The sequence below is a fragment of the Ammospiza nelsoni genome, chromosome 4 (genome assembly GCF_027579445.1).
Source record: "Ammospiza nelsoni isolate bAmmNel1 chromosome 4, bAmmNel1.pri, whole genome shotgun sequence".
NCBI classification, from domain to species: Eukaryota; Metazoa; Chordata; class Aves; order Passeriformes; family Passerellidae; genus Ammospiza; species Ammospiza nelsoni.
The window spans coordinates 66122169-66140909 of NC_080636.1; the positions used below are offsets into that span (position 1 = coordinate 66122169).

At 41.9% G+C, this 18741-nt stretch overlaps 1 protein-coding gene across 5 annotated transcripts in view; it reads right to left on the reverse strand.

Moving 5' to 3' along the window:
• The window catches only part of NPNT (nephronectin), a 49611-nt gene extending 37501 nt beyond the window's left edge, over positions 1–12110 (reverse strand). For 2 of the 5 annotated variants that reach the window (XM_059471051.1, XM_059471047.1), the window contains exons 1-2: positions 11203–11407; positions 9835–9935 (exon numbers count right to left, since the gene is read on the reverse strand). In XM_059471051.1, the coding sequence (XP_059327034.1) occupies positions 9835–9935; positions 11203–11273 (172 nt within the window). In that variant the 5' untranslated portion in view covers positions 11274–11407. Of the gene's footprint in view, positions 1–2387; positions 2439–9834; positions 9936–10903; positions 11052–11202; positions 11408–11801; positions 11875–11971 lie in introns of those variants that run through there. The other 3 variants (XM_059471049.1, XM_059471046.1, XM_059471050.1) reach the window with 3 other exon arrangements.
• Between the last annotated feature and the right edge of the window lie 6631 nt (positions 12111–18741).

Here is an 18741-nt window from a genome sequence, read left to right on the forward strand (position 1 = left end):
ACGCAAAATTAGAAAAGCAAGAAATATTTCATGCTTTGTCAAGCTTCGTGTTTGCATTTCAAGTGGTTCACTAAAACTGCCTGAAGAATGGTGCTTATCATCTCAAACGCCTGTTTGTTGCCTGAATTCTTCTATGTGTTCACAGAATTCCAACAGGTAGAAATGGGATAGCATGAGTGTCTCTGTGTGGTGACAGAAGACCAACTGGGTCCTACTGATATTTTGTTTATTTGAATATAAAACATCCACTGGCTTCAGCAGTGTAACTTCTGTATCACAGTAACAATGCTGATTTCACAGAGATGAATGGCTGACTGCTTTGCTCCTTCCTGTCTGAGACTCATGCCTCTCCCACCGGGAGTGCAAAAAGAATCACAGAATCTCTAGGTTGGAAGATAGCTTCAATATCATGGAGTCCAACCCCTGCCCCAACACCTCAACTAAACCATGGCACTGGATGCCACATCCAGTCTTTTGTTAAACACATCCAGGGATGGTGACTCCACCACTTCCCCAAGCAGACCACTCCAGTACTTTATCACTCTTTCTGTGAAAACTTTCTCCTAATATCCAACCTATATTTCCCTTGGCACAGCTTAAGGCTGTGTCCTCTCGTTCTGTCAGCGCTGCCTGGAGAAAGAGACCAACCCCACCTGACACAGCCACCTCTCAGGGAGCTGCAGAGAGCGACAAGGTCACCTCTGAGTCTCCTTTTCTCCAGGCTAAACACCCCCAGCTCCCTCAGTTGCTCCTCACAGGGTCTGTGCTCCAAGCCCCTCTCCAGCCTCGTTGCCTCCTCCGGATGCGCTCCAGCATCTCAATGTCCTTCCCAAACTGAGGGGCCAGAACCGGACACAGCACTCGAGGTGTGGCCTCACCAGTGCCCAGCACAGGGGAAGAGTGACCTCCCTGGTCCTGCTGGCCACACTATCCCTGGCACAGCCCAGGACGCCCTTGGCCTCCCTGGCCACCAGGGCACTCTGCTGGCTCATGTCCAGCTGGCTGCCAACCAGCACCCCCAGGTCCCTTTCTGCCTGGCACTGTCCAGCCACACCGTCCCCAGCCTATAATGCTGCAGGGGGTTGTTGTGGCCAAAATGCAGGACTCGGCACTTGGACATGTTAAACTTCATCCCATTGGATTCCACCCATCCATCCATCCAACCTCTCCAGGTCTCTCTGCAGAGCCCTCCTACCTTCCAACAGATCGACACACACTCCCAGCTTAGTGTCAGCCCCAAATTACTAATGAAAGACTCAATCCCCTCATGCACATCATCAATGAAGATATTGAACAGAACTGGCCCCAGCACAGACCCCTGAGGGACACCACTGGTGACAGGCCCCCAGCTGGATGCAGCACCATGCCCCACCACTCTCTGGGCCCAGCCATCCAGCCAGTTCTGAACCAGCAAAGAGTGCTCCTGTCCAAGCCAGGGGCTGCAGCTTTTCCAGGAGTGTGCTGTGGGAGACAGTGCCAGAGGCCCTGCTGAAGTCCAACCAGACAACATCCACAGCCTTTCCTGCATCCACCAGGAGGGTCACCTGCTCATACAAGGAGACCAGGTTGGTCAAACACAACCCATCCCTCCTAGAGCCCTGCTGGCTGGGTCTGACACCCTGGCCATCCTGCAAGTGCTGTGTGATGACTCTCAGTATAAACTGTTCCAGAACCTTACCAGGTACTGAGGTCAGGCTGACAGGCCTGTGATTACCAGGATCCTCCTTCCCACCCTTTTTGTGAACTGGTCACATTGGCCAGCTTCCAGTCCTCTGGAACCTCCCCAGTGGGCCAGGAACAAACAAGACACATCAGTTCCTAAGCAGCAGCAGACTACAGCCCTGGGTACCAATGTAAACTATGTTGATTTCATTTTGCCAGGTTCTACACTGCTGGAGACCAAGGGCTGTAAAGTTTCCATGTTCTGGGAAGGAGAACCTGTAGTGGAAGTGCAAAGCAGGCAGTGGGGGGCAATAAGTGCCTCAGCCATTCCAAAATAGCCTCTCACTGCACATGATTCAATGCCATGAAAGCAAATTAGGCCTCCTAGATCTGACAGCTTGTAAATGCATTGCTGGTAGTACAAACAACTTGAAGAAATGGAAAAATACTGCACAGGGCTTGAGGGTAAAATAAAGGAGTGAAAAGGGAAAAAGTGTCATATTTTAGAAAATAAGTATATCATTGTACAGGTGTCTAGGATAAAATAGCCCTGTTCATTTCTTTCCCTCCTCATCTTCCCCAAATCAAATGCTTAAAAAATGAAAAACAACAAAAAATTACCTTCTTGTCACATATTAAAATTTTCATGTAAACTTATGACTTCAAGGCCATAACTCCAAGTCATAAATTTGCCAAAATTATTTCAAGAAATATGTTCAGCTAACCTTTGGGCTGGCACCTTAGGCTGGCTATTCTCTGCCTTAAGACGTAGAACGCTGCAAAACAAATCCAAAAGAGAAATTCCAGCTTTTTTTTTTTTTTTTTTTTTTCTCTGTAAGGAGGATGGACTTGGCTGTGGTTTTTATCAACTTGTTACATTCCTGGAGAATTACATACATTCAACATTCAGAGCTTTTCTGAAATAAAAAAAAATTCTAGTACACATTTAAAAATGGAAATATTCTACATCAGTATCTCTTTATGAGATTTAACAAACACATTCTGATACATAAGAGTAATTAAATATAATGATGTGATGCTATTCTTATTCAATCAACTAAGGAACTACACTTTGTCAAACTTCATACAGTAAGTAGTTGTAAAAATTCTCACGTTTCATGGTTCAGGTTCAACATTTCCATCAACAGAGCACAAATGCTTTTCTTAAAGACACAGTATCCTTTCATTTAAGTGTGAGTATATATTTTTAGTTTAACACTGTCTCCACAGCTCAAACACAAAGGCCTAGCATCTGGATGCTAATTTGAGAGCAATTAAAATTACACCCATTTATATGTATCTGAACATCTGCAACCAATAAACATGTTGGCACACAAATTTACTGGTAATTTTTATAACATTTAAAAATGTAATGTCATCTAAATGAAAAGTAATACTTACTTTAAAAGAAACCTTTTCAGCTCTTGCTACCACATGAAACAAGATATGCTACAAAACTTAAATAAGATGAAAACACAGATATATGTTTCAGGCTATTTGAAATAAATTTATTTGCCTATAAATTTAATGTTAGCAGCATGGCTTGTTAGGCTACACAGCCTTGTGATAGCAGGCTGGGACTTGAGCAACAGCAGCTCTTTGTATTTTAAGTAGTGTGTGACCAACACTTCAGGCTTTTCTATGATTGCAACTTATACTTGTTTAAATTGGTTTTAACTAGGAAGTCCCTTAGCCTTGGTTACAGTGAAAGAAAGCTCCTCAGGTTGTTGCTGGGCTTTCAGAGAAGATGCAATTACGAATGTACTACAGTTGCAATTGTCAAATTGATTACTGATGACATTTCCTTAGAAAAAAGCAGGCTGCAAAACTACTAATCTACATATGAAGTGCATGAGGAATACAGTAGGGAAATGGAAAAGGATACTGTATCTTTAACACAGTCAAGTCATGCTTTAAAGGCATAAAGGATCTAAACTGAGAAAAAAAAAATTGAATAAAAATAGCAAAACCTCATTTTTATTCTTGAATAGCAGTGTAAAGCAGTATTGCAATTCTGCATAAAATGCCTTTTCTTTGAAAGGTACCAGGGATGCACAAAAACATCAGTCATTTTATAGGAAGCAGACATGCTCCATATCAGTATTTATTAAACACTGTCAACACAAAGCATTAATTCAGACTGTGATCTTGCAACCCCAAATTCAGTAGCAAAACTCTTACTGACTTTAGGGATGTTTCTTTTAGTGGATCAGCCTCCTAGAAACCCTTATTTTCACAGGTCATTATTGACAAAATCATGGTTTTATTTTGTGCATCTTGGACTATACAGAATTGCCATTTCCACTGAAAGCAATGCTACATGCAGGAAACAGAAATCCTAAGCTGCCCATGGCCTCTTCTCCCATTGATGTGTTGGATGATTTATATGGGTAAATCATCTTCAAGTTCATTTTTACCAATACAAAATCTCCTTCTAGGCATCAATGAGAGCACAGACACTGCTTCCTCCCCCTCCCACCACCTCACACCCCTGTAAGAGATTGCACAGAACAGGTACACAGCCTTTGAGCTCATCAGGACAGCAGCAGCAGCACAGACACTGCAAGAGCCTTCCCAAGGGTTGTGAGAAGGCAGCAGCATGCACAGTTCCCAGCAAAGCACTCAGCTATGCCTGCATCTGCTATACATCAACTTGTACAAGCTCCTCTCTCTTGCAAGTGCTCTTTAGAACTTCCTGAAATCATATGCTTTCTACCAGGTTTGGCTGAATCTAAATGCCAGCCTGACACCCTTCAATTAACACTTCTTTAACGCTGCTAACCTAAGGGGAAGTGTAAACTGATGGTTTGACTTTATACATCCTTGACTGTTCTGTCCCTAGGCCTTTAATTGTGGTGGAAAACTACTTTGTTGACCTACTCTGGGTTTGCTTCCCAGGTACAAAACACTCAAACCTCAGCATGAGGAGATAACCAGATGGAGTTACAACCAATGGGCTCTCTTAAAGAGCACACTCATCTTCACCACCTCTTCTGGAGACAGACTGCATGGATATTCTTACTGTTTAAGGAGAATTACACATAGAAATGGGTGAAGTCATCAAATATCACTGCTTACCAAACCCACGTTCAGTTAAATTTAATTTCTGTTAAACATCTTTTGTTGGTCAAACTTTCCATCCGTCAGACAAAATCTGCTGACTCCAACAGTCACATAGACTCCAGTCAGCAGAGGGTCAGACAGTAGATCTGCATTTGTTTATAGAAGCTGCAGATGTGGTCTTCTCTTCTGTATCTATCTATATTAACACAGCAAAAGGAACCATTTTTGCCATCAGCTCCAGCAAAGGAGTTGTCCAAACTGTAATGCAGAATGAGAATCCAAGCAACTTCCTATTGCTTTTCTTCTAAAACTCCTGAACTTTTAAAATCTATGTTAAAATGCTATCTCTTTCCAGTTTTGTGCTGTTAAACTGCAGCTAAAATTCTGAAACAATCTTCACATCTGTAGTGTACCTTGACTACATATAACTGGTGTTATATGTAGTCAACTACAGACACACAGCGAAATCAACTACAGACACACAGCCAGGTTCAAAGCAGGTATATTTTGTTCATGAAAGACACACACAGAGACAGAAATTATTCTTATAGCTTCTGAAAGAACTATAGAGATATTTGTAAGCCAGCTAAAAAAGAGGCAGACGGACCATTAGTTTTAAGAACAGTTTTGAGAGAATCTAGATAGATGAGTGGCAAAAATACCCACAAGGATTTTTTTTGCATTTCTGCAAGATGTGTGCAAGGACCTATGTCCTGACTTGGTCGTCCCTGTGTCCTTTAAAATCCCTTGAATGGGCTCTGGGTTAGGACAACACATTCAGTACCACAGATGCTGTTGCCTTACAATGCAAAAGCATTTAGGAATTAAAAATGCACTATTGATACCTGCTTTCAGCAAAAATACTGTGTCACAGGAAGTCACCTCCCTTGCTCTGAGAAAAGAAATCTAGAAGCAACTCCTTCTACCCTCACTTTTACTTTGGCTCAGCTGCGTGCACAACAGTAAGACACAAACCAAGACAACAACAACCCTATTTTTACATATATTTCATCAGGTACTTTATCAACATACCATCTTTCAGAGAGGTAGGCTTTTGTGTGATTATTCCCACTTACAGCTATTACTCCCACTCCTGCTAATTAAAGTGCAACTAAATCCAGCAGGCTGGGCAACAACATGGGATTTTTGGACTAATTTCAAGTGGGATATTTAAGATCTAACTTTAGACCACTGATGCAGTGAGTTCCTCAGTGTAAAAATTCAACCCTATCAATGACATGGGCACTTCATGGGAGCACCAATAGTTGGTGTTTAAACATAATTTCTGTTGCTTACAAATTAGCCTTTCAATACACCAGGTTGAATTAACTAATCTTTTAAATACCAAATCAAAATGTAAGAAAAGCTACTTAGTTATGTTAATGATGGAAGATACGCACAGTTCTAAATCTGAGCCACTAAACAAGCATGGATGGACTTTCAATTTATAAGGACTAAGAAATGCCAATGAATTTGAGTTACATTTGTTCAGACCCTTTGAAAACACGCCCATATTTTTATCAATCTCAAAATGCATTTAGCTGCCTCAACATGGATCTCAATTGGGTATTCAAAACCCACAAGAAAGAAAAAAAAATCCAACCTGATTCAAAGTTCTTGATTCTTTCAGTTTGAAGGACAACTTCTAAGCACATTTACTGGAATTTGAAAGGGCATTTGGGAAGGGAATTGCTTGTCACTGCAGAGTGAATACTTTTACTGGCTGAGATGTTACAGCTGACACTGACAGACTCTGGAAGGAAGCTTACACACAAATCAGACCTACGTGCACAAGTCTTGGTTGGTGTAAAGAGGAGAGAGGATGTTGTAAAGAAAGAAGTGTAAATTAAAGGAGGGCCCTATTTCAACTTCTTCCTACATGTTTATAAGAGCAGAAGACAGCTGAGTTATGCTGAGTGGCGTTGCTAAGCAGCACTAAGCACGATTATGCTCCACATGCACTCCCTTGCCAATCAAAGGACATAAAAGGAATAACTTCACACTTCACAAAACCAAGTTTAACTAACACAGTTCAGTTTCCATTTGCAGCTCTCTGGATGGATTATGGATGGAAGATCAGGAGCATGGAGTCACCAAGCCTTAAGGCCTTAATGACACTCGTAAGCTGCACCACACTCCTGCTCTGCTAGAGCTGACATATCCAGGCTTAAGCATTTGTCACAACTAAACCACTACCTTAAATCACACTGCTGGTTTAAATAAACACATTTTTTTCTCAATAGCTGTGGGCAGAGGGCACACCCACACGTGCTTGGGGGAGCAGCTCAGCTGGACAGCAGAAAACATGTCCAGGTATATCAGTGACCATGTGCCCTTGGCTCATCACAGTTCAGAGGTCTCTGGACTGTGACCACCCTATCATGTATCTGTGTGCCTGCTCCACTCTGGCTCCAGCATGTCTCAACCCTTACGTTTGTTGTCAGAAGGATAAATTTAGAGATAATTAGTGCTCGTGTGGTAAATTATGCATGAGTAAGCAGGTGAGAGTCCAAAGGTGCTGTAGCAGTTGCAGGCATACCAAAGATGGCTCAAGTTGGTTTGAAAAACAGCAGTTCCAACTCACTAATAAAGAGCTCAGCATTATTGCCTAAATATTTCAAGCTTCATTTTTGGACACATTTATAAATGTTGGGTCTCACTGCTAATTTTTAAGCCTGACTCTATACTTGTTTTCCTTGTGCAAACAGAACTTCTACTAAAACACCAAAGAAAACGTACATCTAGTGGAGAAAGTCTGACATCTATCTATGCCACTCGTTTTGGGGACAGGGCTAAGAGCTTTACCTTTGACCAGAGAGAAAGCAGAAGAAATTATCACGTACTCGACTTTTTGGAAAAATTTCAGTGATATTCCTTTGTACAGTAAAATACCCAAGTTTTCTTTTGAGGCCAGGAATGTTGCCTTCTGTGCCAGGTTAATCCTACATACTGGGTGCCACATTCCCAAGGTGGAGAGTTGACTACAGATTTTCTATTTGGCTGCAAGCACTAGAGAGACTCATTTAGTGTAATCTCCTGCTTTGTGATATGTCTGGAATTTTCACCACCCGTAACTGGGGCAGAATTTCATGTTTTATTTTGCCAATAGTTTGTCTCCAGTTTAGAAGAGAGAAGGAGCTGCTGATGGTTTCAGTAATATTTTCACCTAAATATCTGAGACTCTTCTGACCCAGCAATTAAAAAAATTATCGGTGTGTAAGAAATAAAAAGAGGGAAAATGCTTTTTGACACCTAAGCGATAAATGTTTTCTTTTGAAAGTCTGGTCCCAAATACTGGAGATGATCCCAGCAAATACCTATCTACATGTATTCTAAGTGTGCATGGAGACAAATTTGTGGATAATGGACTAAAATGCAATGGAAGGAGGTGACAATTTACCTACCTTTAGCCTTAAGGAAAAGAAAAAAGCATTTATAGTATCTGGAAAAGCTAGCACTAAAAATTAACTTACTGACAGAATTCAAAGAACAACAAATAAAATATACCTTCTGTGTATCATTACTTTTGTCTCGTTTCCAATTTTTAATTATGAATCTTTTGATAGTATAAATTTATGCAACTTCTGTCTCCCAATATCATAAAAACACAAACACAAATCAGATTTGGTAATAATGAGAAACTGACTTTCACCTAAACATAAACTGTAATTTATGGTCGCAATATGGAAGACAACTTGTCTAAGAAAAGTGACACAGTAGTCTGGACTATTTTGGTCTTTGTTTGGGTTTTTTTTTTAAACAAAGCAGTTATTTATATTTTCCAGTTGAGCCTTCATAGCCTCAAACATTTAAACACACAATGATTACCAAATAAAACTGCATCACAAAAGGTGGACATAGATCCTATTGCCTCTGGAGTAACCTCAATCAACCTACTAAATAGTCTTCTTCCATCTTCATAAAATTCATACCAAGGAAAGGACTACTTGTTACTAGAGTCCTAAAAATCAAAATTATTCATTGTATGGCCTGAGAGGTATCAACCTGAGAACTCTGCATCAAAGAAACAGTATCAGGGATGTTGTATTCCAGAAGTATTTTCCATAGTTTTTTACTAATCATCTTATATATCTATTAAACCTTATGGGCCTCTAACATACTTAGGAAGAGAGAAACCAGTCTTGCTGCTTACAGATTTGAACAAAACCTTTGCTGAGAGTTGCATTTCCAATGCCTTTCCTATCTTTTGCCAAATATTTGCCCTGCAGACTAGGAATTTACAGCATTTAATACCTGTTTTATTTTGAAAATGGCTTGACAGAAAATTTGCTCATCTGCATACGTTTGTGTCTAAATAAAAAAAAATAAAATTAAAAAAGCTAAGGACCAGTGTTTATAGGCTTGCTCCTCCAAAAACTTCAGGATGTCCCTCATGTATGAGTGTTAAACACATGAGTAAGCATCCCCAGTATCAAAGGTTGTAATTTTAACAAGCTGAGGTCTCTATGTCACTCCTAACAATTTTAATTTTTACACAGTACTAGCTGCCTCCACAGAATTCCTACTGTAGATGTAGCTTATGATGAAGACTTATCTACTGGTTTATCCTGCAGTCATATCAAAGAGTCTAGATAGATGTGAAAATCTCAGAGATGTGTCTTTTCACGTGTGACCCAGTAAAAGGATGCTGTCAGGCAGATTTATTCCCTTAGTTTAGGTTTACTGAAAGAATACTTGAGCTTAATACTTAATTGGAACATTTCCATCAATGTTCTAAGTGAAATATCAGTAATTTTGGTTTCCTTCTTGGATGGAAATATGATCACCCTGCAGTGCCTGCAACACCACACAGTGTAGTTACAGCACGTCATAAGATCAGAGTACAAAACAAAGCAGAAACCAAAAAGAAATTTCCAAATTCTCATTGCCCTAATTCCACTTTACCTTATTTGACTGCAATCATTTTTAGCACTGTTAAAAACAGACAAAATTTTAACATGACAGCATCCTTCTAAGTCAGGCAGGCGCACACGTGCAAAAGCCTAGCCCTGCATGGTAAGGATGTGTGTGGACACGTGAAAGACACGACTAGGTGTGTACAAGCCTTCTCTACAAGTGACTAGAAGCCCCAGCAGCAGTGATACTCACGTTGGCACTGTCCCCAGGCCACCCGGGCCCAGCCCCAGCAGCAGTCAATTCTGCTTCCGAAGCGACACAGTCCTGCAGACGGCACCATTTGTCTGGGCCACCTGCACAAGACAGTTCAACAAAGTCTGGTGAAACATTTTAAATGTTCAAACCATCAAACATTTTAAAAGCTCAAATCACCCTAGGGTAAGAAAAAAAAAAAAAATTTACCAACCAACCAAAAAAACCCAAAGGACAAAGAACAGCAAAAACCTCTCCTGCAGAGGTATATATTTTTTTTAACTTTTTTTGAAGAGAGTAACTACTCTCAGCTCACCCTCACAGAGTATTAATTTCTATCATTAATACTCTGTTCGCTTCAAAAAATGCAAACAACAATAGGTGAAGGGAGAAATTATAGTTTGGATAACAGAGCAAAGCCTGAAAAAGCTGACACGCTTTGCAGTATGCTCACTGCTGCCACTCCCAGGCTGGCACTGAACAGAAGTTCAGAAGTCTGAAACGGAACCTGTAGTATGGAATAAAGGCCACCATAAAGTTTAGGCTTTGTTTTCGTTCACAATATATGGCAAATTTTCTCACTGAAACATGAAAAGGGGGGGAAAAAAAGCTTCTTGGCCTGTTAAACAGAAATTAAATATAAAAGGTGCGCTGTAGTTTTCCCTTGTTCCAAGGAAAAGATACCACGGCCTCAAGCAGTTACAAACTATTGACACCAATCAGTAATGTCTTTAAAGGACAGGCTGAAATCCCGTGAGCGCTGCGTTTGAACAGATGCGATTAAAAACAAAGAGAATCCCTGGGGAGGGCGGGGGTCGCGCTGGCCGCTTGTCCCGCAGGGCGCAGTGCCCGCTCCCTGCAGCGCTGCCGGTCGCGACACCTGACACGACAGGACGGGGCACACGCGCCCCGAGCTTCGCGTCAGAACTTGAGCCGCGATCTACGCCGCTGTACGCTGGGAGTGCCTCCGGGCGTCAATAAACTAATTTTATCTGTACAGCACGCGATGCGCTTTGTTTTTAATTCTTGCCGGACGCGGCCCCGCCAGAGCAATGAACTTATCTCGTACCTAAGCCCGAGTTCGGCGGCTGGGGCCGGCAGCGCCGTGCGGGAGCCCCGGCAGCGGCACCGGCGCCCCGCGCCTCCCTCCACCTGCGGCCCGCCCGGCCCGCACCGGGGAGCGCCTCACGCCTCCCGCCGAGGGCTCCGGCCGCCCCGCCTCGCCGGGAGCCAGTGCCAGGCGGGAGCCCCGGGACCTCCGCAGCGCCCCACATCGAAAAGGGGAGAGCCAGGGCTAGCTCCGCTCGCCCCGAGGGAACGCCGAGCTCGCCCTGCCCGGCCGGCCGCCCACGCTCTCCCCGCGCCTACCTTCTGTCAAATTCCCCGGCCGCCCCCAGCGAGAGGCAGGACGCCAGGAGCAGCCGCAGAGAGAGCTCCATGGCCGGCGGGGGCCCGGGCGGGCGGCGTGGCCGAGGCGCTCCCGCTGCCGGGCGGGCGGGGGTCCGGCTGCCGCCCAGGCCGGCCGCGCTGCCACAGCTCCGGGGCGGCGGCGAGCTCGGCACCCTCCCTTTCTCTCTCCCTCTCCCGGTCCCTGCCCGCCCGCCTGGCTGCCAGGCGGAGGAGGCGCGGCGCGGGGAGCGGCAGCGCCGCCCGACCCCGGCAGAGGCGCCCGCGGCCCGCCCGGGGCCGCCTCCCCTGCCAGGGGCACCTGGCGAGCGTGGGACACCTGGGGCGGCGGAGAGCCGCAACGAGCCCCAGCCGCTGCGGACAGCGAGGCACGAACCGGTCTGGGGGCACTGGGAAGGGTGGGCTTCCTTGTCATGAGTTTTTGTATCTCGAACTTCCTGAAGGAAGATGGTTACGCCCTCCTCTCGGCAAAGCTCCCGTCTAAAGGCAAGAAAGTTATGATTTGGCCTTCTTTTACCAACAAAACCTTCCCAACAACAAAGCTTCTTTTAAACACTTACAAGGTGGATGTGGTTTCTTCTGTCTCAAACACTCCTATTAATAGCTCTCAGGTGTGACATCAGGTGTCGAGCCCTTGTGCAGAAGAACAAGTGACAAGTTTAAGCACTAACCTCACAGCATGCGATGTGCTTGCACCACTACTGACAGCAATGACTGCATTTGTACTCACCACTAACATGTTAAAATACAGCCCTTATTTTTGTTTGGTTTCTATGAACTACAGCTTTGGGACTTAGCAAAGGACACTTCTAATAGCAGCCTGTCACCAGTTTAGGGTCAGAGTTGTTCTGAGATCTCTCTGATTACAGACAGCTGGGGTCAAGCACTGGGTCTGGGTTGCAGCATTTGTTTAAATTGTGCCCACATCAAGGCTAAAGCTCATCAGCTGTCCCTACAAGAGTCTGGCTGTAGCTTAGAAGCAGAAAACAAGGATTTTCTCTGGATTGTGCTATAACACAAAGCCAAACCCTTCAGAAAGCAGTTGTATGCCAACCACGACTTAAAGTTTCAGATTTCAGCTGGTAGTTCTTTGCAGAGCATTTTCCACCCTCAAAACACTTCACAGATAATTCAAGTTATACTGCACAAAGGTGGCCATTTTTTGTACAAGATACAGATTGTGCTAGTAAGCCTTCAAAAATTACACCTTTTCTCAGAATTATTTTAGCACTTTCTGCTCACATTTGAGCAGAAGACCCCCTCCAATGCTCCTTCCCCTCTTTTTTTCATCTTTTCGTGACCATACAATCCCCAAGATAAACTTTCTGTCCACAGGATCAGCCCAGAACTTTTCAGACACAGAGAAAAAACACTTTAGAAGCTAGAAGGGAATGATTCTGCAAGGTGCTTGTGCCTGTGCTCAGATAAAATGCAAGCCCTCCAGAGGACTCAGATACAAAAACTGCACTGAGGACCAAGCCTGGTTCCCTCCATTCACAGAAGAAGCTGACAGCCAAGCAGTGAATGCAGTGACACAGTGCTGTTTGGGGAAGACAGAAGAGCATCTGGCTTGTGTTAGATCCTTGCTGAAATACAGAGCTGATTGCCAGCTCTTGACTGATTGATAATTGTTTTCTTTCACTTGGATGTGTGATGTGGTATAACAGACCATGCATAGTGAAATCACTGTCAAGATTTAATAGGCAAAAGGGGATACAACCTATTTGTGATAGACACAGGGATCTCTCTTTGGTAACAGCATCTGCATGTGCCTTTCCAACTTGTAGGGGAAAAAATGTACACAGATTACACCACGGCCAAGTCCAGGACAAGTGCCAAAAACAACATTTGAACATCATTCTGAATTAAGGTCTAGGGCAACCTGACACTTTCTCTCTCATGTCCGAAGGGACATGTCGTAAAATCAATTCCTTTAACGCAATGCTGCATAATGGTACTGAATGCACACACCAACTTTAAAGCACACACTATTCCTTTAAAGCATGTTCACTCACAGATGGCAGTAAGATCATTTAATCTCTCCAGACTGCACTGAGTATTTAAGACTTCCTCAGCAGCCTGTTTGGCTCTCTTGTATGTTAATACTAGCATGCTGGTCAGACATGGTGCCTGCTCTAATTAAGATTGTCTGCCCTTGGTTGACTTCTGCTGCCTTTACAATTTGTTTTGGAACATCAACCCAAAAAAACAGTTAACCAATCACTGAAAGATCACATATTACACTTCCATACCCATCAGTGGAACTGAACATTCACTCACTTATGAATTCATTTGTTTTGACAATGGTTCACCATGACTAGTGGTGTTCTCCTAGCAGTTAAGACAGTTTCTCATATCCATGACAGTAGGATTACTGAGTGAGCTGTCAAAGAACCAGATCTCTTGATGAGTTAAAGGTGTGTTAAGTTGTGTGGGTATGCCTCAAGATACTCTATAGAAGCTGGAGATAGAGAAGTTGTTGGCAGTATAACAATAAAAAGCAGTTTTGTGCCTTATGTTTAATGAAGCAGTATGAAAGTCTGGCAAAATGCTGATGCCATGGGGTGGGCTGACCTGATGTCCGGCAAGACTTAACTAACAATAGAAGTCCAGCAGCTGTGCATCAAGCACTCAGATGATTGATTAGAACAAGTGTCCAAGCAGGTTTCTTTAAAGCTACTGGTTAGACACTTGGTTAAACATAACATGACAGTCAGGTTTTTAGCTGCAAATCAGCAACAGTGAAGCAGAAACACAGACAAAGATAGTATTTTGGATAGCTATGCTGCTATCCTTCTATATAAAAAGGCAAATCTCATAGGAAGGTGAATTTGACTGCAAAAGTGTTCATTTAATGCAAGCATAGTGATCCTTCCTGTTTTTTTTTTTACTCTTCTCCATTCCTCCATAATTATCTTTATGTCTTGTGCCAAAATAGCCACACTATCAGTCATGATCCTCATCCCAGGCTTCTAGTCTCAGAGGTATATTGAGCTCAGATTGAGACCCTTCTATGCAAATCAAGACCCTAAACTTGATAAGATACACTGTGTTGAAAGCAGAGGAAGAGTTGAAAATACTTGCAGCTGAAAAAGCTTGCATCTGACCATGCCATTAGCAAGCCCATTAGGTTCTGAATTATCTATAATTTCTGAGGGAATCAAGTCCCAGATACATATTCTATTGCTGTATCCTGCACCATAAGTGATGAAGGCATATCTGACTGCGCACAAATGCAAATCCTGGTGATAAGGCAGCAGAGAGTGAAGAAATGCTTTGAGAGAGGGGCTTGCTAATTCTGCCACAGGGAGGGTAAAGGTGGTAAGGGCAACTGCTGCTTCTGGGACAGAAAGTGTGACAGAGTGACATCTGGCACACTGCAGTTTAACTACACATGGGGAAACGTGTTCAATGCACTGCTCAGGACAGTAGTGATGTTTCAAAAATCCACAACAGTACAGTGTAGAGTATATTTGCAGTGTATACTCCATTAAAGAATCAAGAATCACTGTCATGAGCCATACATGTAACTGGTAACATAAGGAACATCTAAAAACATGTGTAAACAACAGGAAAGCCAGTTCTGTGGAAGACAAGCTTATTTGCAGTTTTGTCTAGTGAAATGAACCTTGTGTGCTTGGGACCTGCTCCTCTCTAACAGCACTACTTACTTTTACATCACCTGGGGTAGGCTGTGCCCAGCAGTCTCAGTGTTCCAAACTTCTGCTGCAGAATGAACTCCAGGTTTTTTTATGTTCTTTGTTGCTATAACCATTCCTGAGGGAGAAAACTAACAGAACAGAAACAGTTTCCAGAATACTCCCTGGCATCATCTGGACAGGTAATATTAAAAAATAAATTAAAAAAAAAAAAAGAGCTGTAAAGATACAAGTGGCAGATATTTTAGGCTGACAGACGTTGGTAAATATGGTAGATGATAGAATATGGTAGATATGACAGAAATCACACAGAAATAAATTTAACATTTATCTTCATTGTTACACATACCTATGAATTGAACATCAATAGAAGATTTTGCTTTCAGGGTATTCTACTGCCAACTAACTTTTCTTTGAGGAAGGTATTAAATAAGTTCTTTTGAGTCCACTTTCCTAATATTGGCTTCCTCCTTGTCTTAAAGCACATTATGAATGTTAATAAATCAAGTCCTCTATTCAGCAGAATCAGTCAATAACACTGCCACTTACAAAAGCAGAAATTAAGGAACAGAAAAATTACTTTTCCACAAATCAAATAATCTGTCATCGAATCAGGAACAGATCTTCTGTTTTTCAATTTCATACTTACACCACAAATCCATCCTTCCTCTTTTCTAGGTATTTCACTCTCGTTGAGGCTGAGAAAGTTGACCATAAATCCCACATTATCCCAAGTCACTAAATCACACCACAACTTGTGTAAAAACCACTTGATTTGCAGTTAATGGCAAGCAGGGTTACAGTCTGCATTTGTGCTGTTGATGTAACAAGTATAGTTCTTACAAAATGGAACAGAAGGAAAGAATCCAAGTCCAAATTTCCTATGAGACTTTCAATGTCACTACTTTTCCTCTGGGGCTATGCAATTCTATGGTATATTTAAAAGTAAAATTTATTAAGTAAATATTATCTCCATCACATGGCACACAAAAATCTCTATGACTCCCATGCTAATAAGAAAACTATAAGGTATCAAGGAAATACAGCAATTCAATCAGCTAAATCACTCTTATACTCCAGCTCTCTCTTAGTAAACCTTCTTGAAAGGGTAAGGAAATCATTCCAACCTGTCAGACACTGTAGTATCCAATTACCTTCTATGCAGATAAACCCTGTGCTTTGGATACTAGTTCAAAAGTTTCCATATGCTTTTTCTGCATGAAGTCTTCCAAATTAATTTGGTTTTTTCCAGTAAGCTTTTTCCACATATACTTGATCCTTCTTTAAACACTATGATTAGTATTTGTGTTGAAGTTTACTGCATTTCATTACAGTGCAAAGAAGTTATCTTTCCCTCTAAATAAACAATAATTTGCCTTTCAAAACTCTGTGAAATTTCATATGTATGAAATGTGCATATATAATTTAAAAAGATTTCTATCTCTCCACATTACCAATTTTGATACCAAACATATTTTGCACAGGGCATCAGAATGATAATCCCCCAAATTTAACATTACCCCGTTCATTAGGGAGTCAGTCTACTTTGCCTCACTTTTTTCCCTGTAATTTTTGTAAGGTTCTACTGTTCCAGTAATACACTGAGTCCACTACAGCTCCTATAGCTTTACAGCATGTGTTTTTCAGATCATGCTACAGCTCTTCATGTCCAGTTTTACACCACGCAGCCAATGCCTGATGCTGCCTGCTTTCCTCAGGAAGGCAAATGCTTGAACAGAACCCCATACTACATCATCAGTACTTTGTCACTTAAATCCTGATTATCTCCATAGGATGCATGCACATGCATTTAGCAGTCAGAGGGAAGAGACCAAAACTAAGGCAGAAGCAAGACATTCAGCCTTAGTAGCAGTTACCAAAGAAATATTACTTATATGGCAAGAAAATACACACTCAGCAACACTTTGGATCAACAGTGCACTTTTTCATGGGCAAGAAGTGCATAAAAACCTTCTGTTCAGCAACATTAGAGGCAGATGAAAGATTCTTTAAAAAAGAAAACAACCCAAAAACCAAAAATGTAATCACCAGATTACTCTCCATAACTAAATAAAATATAAATAAAATAAAATAGGAAAAGAGCCATGTATGTCATAGAGAGGATAACTAATAAAAAGCTTTTAAGAATCAAAAACCACAAATATGTGAGTTGAAACCAAACTTAACTGCACAATTTCTGCTATAATTTCAACAAAAGAAAAAGATAACATTAACAGAAGAGACTTGCATGAAGACTCTTCTATGCTCTTCTTCACATAATTCTAATAGGAACTGTATTGAATTAAGCAGGCCAGCAGTTTTGCATATTACCTGAAAAAATTCAGCTAAGTTTTGTTTTTCATGAGCCAAAACTGCAAGCTAGAACTTCTTATGTTGTATAAGAATTTTAATATATAAGGAAGAGCCATAAATCAACCTGAAAAGTTACCAGAACTGTCTTTATGACAAAAGCAGAAAATAATTTGGTGCAGCGTGGATTCAATTGTTCCTGCTCATGAATTATGGTCCTTACAGCAAGAAATACACTGGGAGATGCAGAACCAGAAGAAAATTATTTACAACTGCCTAAGATACCAGCTTAGACTGTCAAACAGTTTTCATAACTTTGTTCCTCACTGTGCCTTGGGCTGTTTGCCAATACCGGGAGAGGAGGGAGAGGGCAAGTATGGGTATGCTGCCCAGACTTCCTATGTAAATTATAAATTATGACAATGATCCTCCAGAGAGAAATGATCAAGCACTACTTTAACCTGGTCCTTTAGGCTGTTTTATTTTTCTCATAATGAACCTGAATCTCTACATGAATTCTAACAAAGGTGGTGTAAATTAGCTGAAAATAAATAAATCACACTTGATCCCTCTTTCCTGAGGAGAAAACCAGGTTTCATTTGGTTTCAGGTGCTGTACCTTTACTTGCCTAAGCTCAGCAATAGTTGTGTAATGACATGCATCCTCTGGTACTAGTTGTTAATAAATTGACCTAGAACTGCTTATAAAAGTGAGTTTAAATGGCTATTCTCAAGGGGAAAACAGCTGTGTCTAATGGAATTCTTTATTTTATTTCAATCTTGTTTTGACATACAGAAAATTCCTAGTATATTTTGAGATACCACGGAGAAATAGCAGGCAAGAAAACCTAGAGCAGATGCTCTGAGGAAGAGTTTTCATTTAGTTTTGATTTTGTTGACCCAGATTCTCTGTTCAACTTTATACTAAACTGCAAACTCTGAAAGAACAGTTGAGAATGAAAAGGAGACCTCTGTTGGTCACCTGGTTCAACTTCTTTCCTCAAGCAGGGTCACATACAGCTGCTTGCCCAGGACTGTGTCCAGGCAGTTTTTGAATTGTTCCAAGGCTGAAAACCCCTTAACATCTCTAGGCAGCTCATTCCAGTATTCAGTCACCCTCAGTGAAAAAGTGTTTCCTCATGTTTAGGTGGAATCTCCTGGGCCCCCAGGCTCTTTTCTGCAAAGCCATCAGCAAGCAGTGCATGGGCTTGTTCCTCTGCAGGTGCAGAACTTTGCACTTGTCTTTGCTGACCTGCATAGAGCCCTTGCCAGCCCATTGCTCCAGCCTGTCAAGGTCTCTCTGGATGACCCTCTGGCATGTCAGTCACCCTCTCAGTTTGGAGTCATCAGCAAACTTGCTGAGGGCACACGTGCCACATCATACAGTTTGGTAACAAAGACAGTAAACAGATCAGGACTCAGTGAAACCTCTGTGAAACTAGAAATTTACAGCAATAAAATTTTCATCTGTTTTAAGTAAAAAAAAAACAAACACAAGATCTCATAGAAGTAGTGTAGTAATAGATAAAGTA